General features: G+C 49.3%; 1 protein-coding gene across 1 annotated transcript; it reads left to right on the plus strand.

The window, feature by feature from the left end:
- Nucleotides 1-77: 77 nt before the first annotated feature.
- Nucleotides 78-2,096, plus strand: Mocs3 (molybdenum cofactor synthesis 3). Its single transcript, XM_034494924.2, has one exon. It carries the CDS (start codon nucleotides 78-80, stop codon nucleotides 1,452-1,454), a length of 1,377 nt encoding a protein of 458 aa, XP_034350815.1. The 3' UTR covers nucleotides 1,455-2,096.
- Nucleotides 2,097-10,049: the final 7,953 nt, after the last annotated feature.

The raw sequence follows: 10,049 nt of genomic DNA on the forward strand, positions 1-10,049 counted from the left end.
TTTTAGTTTTCCAGTCTCTAAGAGATGGGCAACCGGAAACGGAAGTCACTTCCCAGATATTTCCGGAAGAGGCTGTCATGGCTGCCCAGGAGGACGCAGTAGCTTTGCAGGATGAAATTGCCCGGCGTGAGGAAGAGCTAGCTTCGCTGAAGCGGAGGCTGGCCGCAGCCCTAGCAGCTGAGCCGGAGCCCGAGCATCCGGTCCCGGTATTGCCGCTGCCGCCGAGGGCCGCGCTGTCGCGGGACGAGATCCTACGCTACAGCCGTCAGCTGCTGTTGCCGGAGCTGGGCGTGCGAGGTCAGCTGCGCCTGGCCGCCGCTTCGGTGCTGGTGGTGGGCTGCGGCGGGCTGGGCTGCCCGCTGGCTCAGTACCTGGCGGCGGCCGGCGTGGGCAGGCTGGGTCTGGTGGATCACGACGTGGTGGAGACGAGCAATCTGGCCCGCCAGGTGCTGCACGGGGAGGCGCAGGCAGGTCGTAGCAAGGCTTGGTCGGCGGCCGCGGCGCTGCGCCGCCTCAACTCGGCGGTGGAGTATGTGCCGTACCCGCGCGCGCTCAGCGAGGCTTGGGCGCTCGACCTGGTCCGGGGCTACGACGTAGTGGCCGATTGCTCCGACAACGTGCCCACGCGCTACCTGGTGAACGACGCATGCGTGCTGGCCGGCCGGCCGCTGGTGTCTGCCAGCGCCCTGCGCTTCGAGGGCCAGATGACCGTCTACCACTACGACGGCGGGCCCTGCTACCGCTGCGTGTTCCCGCGGCCGCCCCCGGCCGAGACGGTGACCAACTGCGCCGACGGCGGCGTGCTCGGAGTCGTGCCCGGCGTACTGGGCTGCGTGCAGGCGCTCGAGGTGCTCAAGATCGCCGCTGGCCTCGGGACCTCTTACAGCGGCAGCTTGCTGCTCTTCGACGGCCTCGGGGGCCACTTCCGCAGGATCCGGCTGCGGCGCCGCCGGCCCGACTGCGTCGTGTGCGGTCAGCAGCCCACCGTGACCCGCCTGCAGAACTATGAGGCCTTCTGCGGCTCCTCGGCCACCGACAAGTGTCGAGCCTTGAAGCTCTTGAGCCCCGAGGAGCGGATTTCTGTGACCGACTACAAGCGGCTTCTGGATTCCGGGGCGCCCCACGTATTGCTGGACGTCCGGCCTCAAGTAGAGGTGGACATCTGTCGTCTGCAGCACTCTCTCCACATCCCTTTGAATCAGTTGGAACGCAGGGATGCGGACAGCCTGAAACTCTTAGGGGCCGCCCTCCGGGAAGGGAAGCAGGATTCCCAGGAAGGGGCTGCTCTCTCCGTGTATGTGATTTGCAAACTGGGGAACGACTCCCAGAAAGCCGTGAGGGTCCTGCAGTCCTTAACAGCAGTGCCAGAGTTAGACTCTTTAACTGTTCAGGATATTGTGGGGGGACTCATGGCCTGGGCTGCCAAAATTGATGGGACATTTCCACAGTACTGAGGGGACAGCATGTGATTCCCGTGGATGACGGTTGTGATACCTGAAGGATCTGTTCGAGCCTTTTCAGTAATGTAGGGAAGAGCTTGGATTCACAGTCTCTGAATAAATAAACTTTTTTTTTTTTTTTTTTTGTTTGCAAGGAGCATTTTGAGAAAACAGGATACCATTGTCTTTGAGAGCTGCCTTGTGTTTTACGCCCTTTGCGGTACCTTTGACATGTGACATGGAATGCGACAGGATTTTTCTTTCCCACCTGGTCCGGACAAAGTGTTCTCTGGGCCATGCATCTTATACTTGGAATTTAAAATGCAGCTTTTATTACATCTTAGTCTCACTGAATTAATTCTTACATTCAGCCCATTTTTAACTAAGTTGTTCTTTGGGAGGTTGCAGAGATGGCTTAACACAGGCTGCCCTCCCCTGGGACCCTGGTTTGACCCCCAGCACTCATATGTCGGCTCTGTAACTCCAGTTCCACGAGATCATATGCTGTCTCCTCGCCTCCTCCAGCTCCAGGAAGGGCCTTGGTGCACAGACATACATACAGTCAAAACACAAAGTTTTAAAATCTAAGAGAAAAAAAAAAGATACTATTTGAGTCTTAATTCTACTTCAAATGATAGGCTATACCCGTTAAAAATACGTAACATGTGTAGTGTTTTCATTATCTGGAAATTGATCTTTGTAGACCCTATTGTGAGTTCAGAGTGCAGTCTTGACAGTTTAGCAAAATGAAGGGAGCTGCCTTGTGTCTGTCAGCTTCCCTAAGACGTTGCTAGCTTGCATTAGCTTCCGTGTCTGCCTTAGGCTATACCAGCAGTTCTCAATCTCTTGGTCGAGATCCTTTAGGGGGGTCAAATGACCCTTTCACAGGGGTCGCCTAAGGCAATCAGGAAACAGATATTTAAATTATGGTTCATAACAGTAGCTAAATCACAGTTATGAAGTTGCTACGAAAATAATTTTTATGGTTGGGAGTCACCATAACATGAAGAACTGTATTAAAAAGGTTGCAGCTTTAGGAAGACTGAGAACCACTGGCCTATACTTTGGCCTATAACGTGGCATTAGTTTACCTGTACGTTGTGGGAATTTTCTAGTCCTAAGTTCTAGCCTTTTGCTCCTATCCCTTTGTCTTTCTCTTTGGTTCAATGTACTTTATTCTAGTATTTTTTATATAGGTATTTTTATGTTTATTTGCATAGTAAACAGTTTGGCCAGGCCTATTGGCAAAGGTCTGTCTTCCCAGCTATTTGAGGCTGAGGCAGGAGGATCACAAGTTTAGGTCTGTGTGAGCTACAGAGTGAGTCCAAGGTCAGCCTGGCCAACTAATTGAGATCGGTATTAAAATATAAAGTAAGAAGGGAGCTGGGAGTGTAGGTCAGTGGTAGAGCAGTTGCCTAGCAGCAGAAGGGCTTGGGCTTCATCTCCAGTACCAGAAAACAGTTTGATGAACAGGCAGGCAAACCACCCTTCCTGTGCGACTGCCAAAAAGGTGTTGGGAATTGAAGCCGATTTCCCTAAAAGAGCAGCTAGTACTAAGCCATCTCTCAGGGCCCAGGCTTCTTAAGAGAAGCAAAGACCATGGAAGTAGTCATATCTCTGGCAATTAAAAAAAAAAAAAAGGATAAAAACATTGTAATTAGACAAAGCCCTCTGCAACCCAGTTATTGGTTTGTAAGCATTGACTCTGTGTGTGTGTATCTTAGATTCAAAGCTAGGCCAGACATTACTCTCAGCTGTGAGACACTTGAACTCACTGAACGGGTCCACTGACCAGCATGGTAGGCCGACTCGCAGGGCTCTGGAGCAGGGATGCCGTGACTACTCCCAGGTACCGTGCACCTGCATGTCCTTTCTAGCCCTATACTTTTGAGATGCAGTCTTATGTGCAGTCCAGGCTGGCTTTGAAATTCAGTGACAGTCATGTGCCTCCATGTCAGACTTCCCCACTATTCCAATGAAGTGGTAATTGCAAGTAATCTCTTTTTTTTTTTTTAAAGCAGTGTCAGAAACTGCCTGATAGACCAATCAGAACAAAGGTGAAAGAACAGGACAGGAGGGTCACAAAGGTCGTCTGGAAGTTTGCACTTGTGGTACTTCAGGTAGAATTCACAAGTTAATTTCTGGCAGCACCAGGAAAGAAGTGCCAGATGGGTTAGGTTTAAAAACTGCTGAGAATCAGGGTCTGGAGAGATGGCTCAGCAAAAAGGCTCGCTGCTGCTTCAGAGGACCCAGGTTCAGCACCCACATGGTGGCTCACAACTGTCTTAACTCCAGTTCCAGGGGATCCAATACTTTTTTTCTGGCTTCCATGACTACTGCACAAATGTGGTGTACAGACATGTATCCAGGCATACACATATAAAATAAAAATTTTTTAAAAACTTAAAAAATAAAAAGAGGAAGACGGTGGATTTTCACTGTACTTGGAAACTGAACACTGGCAGTATAACAGAAAAGATATTTTTAAGGATGGGTAAGCTGATGTGGACACAAGCATACACATGACAGGTTGCTCCTCTGGATTTTAGAGTCAATCCAGCCAATGTCACACTGAAGAGTGATCAGAAAAGCACACCAGTCACAAGTGCTCTGTGAGGTTTCTCTCTCTCTCTCTCTCTCTCTCTCTCTCTCTCTCTCTCTCTCTCTCTCTCTTTCACACACACACACACACACCATACACTGGGTATTGAACCCAGGGCTTTATGCATTGAGGCAAGCACTCTTTTCCACCAACCCCCCCCCCTTTAAAATTGTGTCATTTTGAGCTGGTAGTGGGGCACACCTTAATCTTAGCACTAGGGAGGCAGAGGCAGGTGGATCTCAGTGAGTTGGAAGCCAGCCTGGTCTACAGAAAGTTCCAGGAAAACCAGGGCTACACAGAGAAACATTATCTTGAAAAATGGAAAAGGAAAAAGAGTCATTTTGAGTTACCCAAGCTTTTCACAAGTTGCACACACTTGTCACCAGCTCCCGTTCAGACACTGCCAGGGATTCAGGAGTCCTCACTCCCAAACCTCCCCCTTCCCTAAGGAAGCTGCATAGGTTGTAACCATGTAGGGAGTCCAGACAGGTCTCATTATAGCTCTGGCTGCCATGGAACTTTATATTTAGACCAGACTAGGCATGAGCTCACAGAGATCTGCCTGCCTTCACCTCTCAGTGCTGGGATGAAAGGGATGTCATCATGTCCAGCTAACAAACTCCTCTGTGTACCTTGTTTCCCAAGATGAAGCCACACTTCACCAAGATACATGAGACCCTGAAAACTTACTCTGATTGTTGAGTCCTCACTTTAAGTGCCCTGTGCTGTCCATAGCTCATGATACCCTGAGATTACCACCCCACCTTTGGGATTTACAGATGGACGAACAGCCCATTGGGTCAGGGTTAATGTGAAGCAAACTGGACAGAAATCAGCTCACTGACAGCCAGGACATCTGGGGACTGCCACTCATTGCACCCAATCTAGCTGCCATGGCATAAGGCAGACCACACAAGAGGTCCACAGACCTCATCCACAGGCAAGAGGACTCTGGTAGAATGTTCTTAAAGTCTGGGCACACTGAGCCCACAGGTATAGCTGTCTTTGTCTCTGGATTCTGGATTCTTCCTCAGTACACGAAGCTCAGGGCCTTGATGCACCTTCTCTAAAGGTTTCCACCACCTTCTACTCCCCAGTAACAGGACACAGAAGCTATTAAGGTGGACACACTTCATGCTCTCCCAGAGCTCCAAGCACTGCAGAAGAGAGAGTCCTTGGAACCCAGGTGCAGGATGGAAACTTGAAGTGGAAACTTAGTTTCTTTGGAAAGCTAATGTCAAATGCTTTGCTGGGGCACACAGGTACAAGAATGACTTACCGAAGTAGATACAGGTGAAAGGATGTTTGGATACAGCAAACACATGAAGGGACTCTTGATGAAGGGGTATAAATGTAACCCCACAGACTGTGGGGAGATGAGCACTGAGCATTGGTTTGGTTTGCTCTGCCTCGCTATTCTTCACTAACAACACACATGCATTGGTTTACCTTACATAGCGTTGTTGAGCTCAACTTGTGGTAAAGCAGTCATTGAGAGAAACACACCCAAGATCTGTGTGTGAGATTCCTGTGGCAGCTTGCCGCTTCAGCGGCCTGGCCTCAGGTCGGTTGGCAAGTCTTGTGGTTTCTTCAGGATTGAACTACAGCTGCTGGTTCGTGCCTGGTGTCTGCCTGCCTAGAGGACTGGTCTGCAGCCGCTGAGTCGTGTTTGGTGTTTGCTATGAGCTGAACTGCTGACAAAGAAGATGGAGCTCACCCCCAAAGAACTATTGCTGAACAGGTCCACTTCCCCATATCCTAATAACTTCTCTTCCATTGCCTCTGCTGGGTGGTGGGCTAGAGGTTGAACCCTTATTAAAAGTAGGTTGCAAAAAATTTCTGCCTACAGAAACTGTAGGTCCCTGCTGAAACACTTAAGAATTTCCAGCTAATACATGACATAAAAGATGTTCAGCTTAGCTCCTTGTCACTAAGCCTGACGACCTGAGTTCAGTGTGGGGTTCAGTAACCTCAAACTTGCACCAAAGATGTGAAGTATTTCATGATGGTGTGGCCACGTGTTCAACCCAGCCAACGCCCTTGTGTGCACAGCCCCTGTGACTTCACAAAAGTGTACAGTGCAAACTGCACACTGTAGACAAGATGATCACAGTTAGGGGGAGGGTGTCTACTGGCATAGAGTGGGGAAAGGGGAAGGGTTCTGTTGGTGACACCCCACACTGCACAATATTCACTGTGATCAACCTGCACAGGTTGCCTGAACTGAGATGGGAAATTCTGGTTTTAATCTTTCTAAAATTATGTGTATGTGGTTTTTGCTTATGAGTGCAGAAACCTGAGGAGGCCAGAGGCATTGGATCCCCTGGATCTGGGATTAGAGGTCAGTGTGAGCCACTTCTGGATGGGTGCTGGGAACCAAGTGAAAACCGATAGTGGGTCAGGCAAGGGAAGGTGAATATTTCCCTGTTCTAATGTGATTCGGGGTTGGTACCCACATAAGCTTGGCCAGCCTTGCTAGTGTTTTGTCCTGCTTCCTTTTGCATCTGTCACCCCAGAATGTAGGCCTCCAGATGGAGGAAACTACCTCTGAGTGCTGAACCCTCCCCTCCCACTCCCACCTGTGAAGGTAAAAGAAGGAGGAGGAGGAGGAGAAAGAAGAAGAAGAGGAAGAAGAGGAAGAAAAGGAGGAGGAGGAGAAAGAAGGAGGAGAAGAAGAAGAGGAGGAGGAAGAAGAGGAGGAGGAAGAAGGAGAAGGAGAAGAAGAAGAGGAGGAGGAGGGAGAAGAAGAAGAGGAGGAGGAAGAAGAAGAGGAAGAGGAAGAGGAAGAGGAAGAGGAGGAGGAGGAGGAGGAGAAAGAGGAGGAAGAAGAAAACGACAGGGAGCTGTTCCTTTCTTCTCTAAACGGAGCTGGCAGCATCAGCCCACCTTGCAAGAAGGTCTTGAGAGGTAAACCAAGACCTTTCTCCAGCACCACCTCCACCTTGACTGCAGAACCCAGAGACTGGGGTTTCCTAAGTCCTGTCTCTGAGCAGCATCCAGCCAGTGACCATAGTCTCAGGAGTGGGCTTTGGGGTCACTGTAAGATTCCCTTCTCCCAGGGTTGTCAAGAACATCATAGGATTCCTTGTTACATTTACATGTCAGATAGACAACACAGGCATGTATAACACCTGCCTTAAAGATTACACTTACAGCTAGTGAGATGACTCAGCAAGTAAAGGTACTTGTCACTGAGTCTGACAATCTGAGATCAGTCTCTGGGACCCACAAGATGGAAGGAGAGAACTGACTCCCACAAGTTGTCCTCTGACCTCTACACATGCATGATGGCATCACACACACACACACACACACACACACACACACACACACACGTAAATAATGAGGCTGAAGAGATAGATGGCTGTTCTTTAAGATGTCCCAAGTTCAGGTCCCGACACTCACATGACACCTCACAACCCTGGTCCAATGGGATCAGATACTGTCTTCTGGTGTGCAGCCAGAATACCCGCAGTAAAATCAGTAAATAAAGGTAAACAAAATTAAAACTCGAATTTCGTTGAGTGTCTTATGATTGTCTCTGCTAAGTAACAGGGAGCTTGACATGGAGCCCATATGGGTGACCACTGCATTAAGCAAAGTGCCTCTCCATGAATTATGTAGCACCTTCTCTGCTGAAATCCAAGTAGGGACCTGAAGGCAGGCCTGCTTGCCATTTCAAACTATATTACCTTTGACCAAGGAGTTCACTTCACAGCCAGAGAAGGACAGCAAACCATGTGAGATGCTTCTTGATGTGCTCACCTGGCTGTCTCATACAGCTCAGGAATGCCTGCATAGGGAATGGTGCCACCCACAATGGTCTCGACACTCCTACATTAATTAACAGTTAAGGCAATTCCAAGTAGACATGTACACAGGGCCATCTGATCACAACCATTCTCCAACTGAGGCTTTCCTGTCAGGTGACTCTAGGCTGTATCAAGTTCACAATTAAAGCTGACTAGGACAGGGAAGGGGCAAACTAAGGGAACAGCAAGAGTCAGGATCGGGGGACCTAGAAGGTGCCTTTTTGTCCTTTGGTTCTTTTTCAACTATTGGGCACAGCTGTCCAACCTGTGGATACCCTGGGGATAGAAGTGATTCAGACTAGTCCTGGCCCTGCCTCCTTGAACCCCAATATCTGCCAGTGTTCCCTCCCTGTTATCATTTTGCTTGGCTATTTGTTTCGAGGCAGGGGCTCACTATGTAGACCAGACAGGCTTTGAACTCACAGATACCCTCTGGCTTTGCTTTCCAAGTGCTGAGATTAACGGCCTGTGTCACCACTCTGGGCTTATTTGTGTAAGGTATGAGTGTCTGTGCATATTGTGTGCATGTGTGTTCTCTTCAAGTGTGCAGCTCACTGGCTCAGCTGTATTGATTGACCAACGAACTCTAGCTGTCTTCCTGTCTCTGCCTTCTCTGGGCTTATAAAGGAACACTGCAACGGCAGCTTTTTACAAGGGAGCTGGGGATCTGAACTCCTGTCCTCTTGCTTGTGTGGTAGTCACTTTATCCCCTGAGCCACTTCCCTTGACCCTTGCTTTTGGCTTTTTGAAACAGTGTGGCACTATGTAGCTCAGGCTGGTCTGGAACCCACAATGTTAACACAGACTGGCCTCAAACTTGCAAAATCCCTGCTGCCTCAGGCTCTTCAGCACTGGGTTTAACAGGTTGTGCCCACCGCCTCTGACCTTGCTGCTGCTGCCTGTAGCTCCTGACGTGACCCCCTCAGCCCTGGGCTCGAGAAGCATGTGCTCATCAAATTAAGACTACGGCTGCTCAATTTTCCGTTTCGAAACCTAATTGTTGCCTATTATCTTTCCCCACTCAGCTTCATTGAGCTTTGTCGTTGCTAATTTGAGGTTTCCGGCAGGAAAAGCCAACAGGAGATTCAGGTTCCAATAGGAAGTCTTTATTATAGTCCCCGAGTCCAGTTAATGTCCAACGGTTGCCTTGTAGTTGAAAGCGCAAGTATATTGAAATCCTAAAGGTTAAACGGCTAAGCTCAAACGCCCTTGGCCCTGTGAGTTCTAAGATAAAAGCCACCAGATTCCAGATTTATCTTCCTTAATTGATTATTCTTGTCAGTCTCAGCTGTGTGAGGTCATGGTGCCAGCCAGAGGAAAAAAAAATCTCAAAAGCAGCCCAGGCTGGCTCCCCTGAACACCAGCGTCAGCATCTTAGAGCCCCTGGGGCCTCTAAAGGGTGAATGGATGACAACAGCAGGATGAGTTATGGCAACTCCCTGCCCATGACACTATGCAAGGGAGCCTCCTCCAGCCTTGAGCAGGAGCCCAAGCAAAACCGTGCTCCCACAACCTGCTCTTTGTAGAACCTAGACCTGAGGTCAGCTTTGTAAAGAAAACAGCAGAAATCTAGGTATGGGGCCCACACCTATGACCCACGAAGGCAGGGGGATGACTGCAAGTTCCAGGCCAGCCTGGAATAAATCGTCAAACTGTCTCAAAAACCCTGAACATGGAGCTGTGGAGATAGCTTGGTTGGTGAAGTGCCTGTCTGGTACAAGGACCTGAGTCAATTCGAAGAACGAAACTAAAGAAAAAAGCCAGATGTGGTGGAGTGTGTTTGGAATCCAAGTGTAGGGAGATAAATCCTAGACTCACTGACCAACTAACCTAGTCTACTTGGCAAAATCCAGGCCAGTCAAAGCCTCTGTGTCATAGAAATAGGGCTGGAGAGATGGCTCAGCAGTTAAGAGCACTGGCTACTCTTCCAGAGGTTCTGAGTTCAATTCCCAGCAACCACATGGTGGTTCACAACCATCCGTAATGGGATGTGATGCCCTTTTTTGGTGTGTCTGAAAAGAGTGACAGTGTACACATATGCATAAAATAAATAAATAAATAAATCTTTTTTAGCCGGGCAGTGGTGACTCACGCCTTTAATCCCAACACTTGGGAGGCAGAGGCAGGCGGATTTCTGAGTTCGAGGCCAGCCTGGTCTACAGAGTGAGTTCCAGGACAGCCAGGGCTACACAGAGA

This window comes from Arvicanthis niloticus, chromosome 2 (assembly GCF_011762505.2).
Source record: "Arvicanthis niloticus isolate mArvNil1 chromosome 2, mArvNil1.pat.X, whole genome shotgun sequence".
In the NCBI taxonomy this organism is placed as follows: Eukaryota; Metazoa; Chordata; class Mammalia; order Rodentia; family Muridae; genus Arvicanthis; species Arvicanthis niloticus.

Bases quoted from the DNA above. Each gene is read 5' to 3' on its own strand.
- Mocs3 (XM_034494924.2), top strand. From the start codon at position 78: ATGGCTGCCCAGGAGGACGCAGTAGCTTTGCAGGATGAAATTGCCCGG.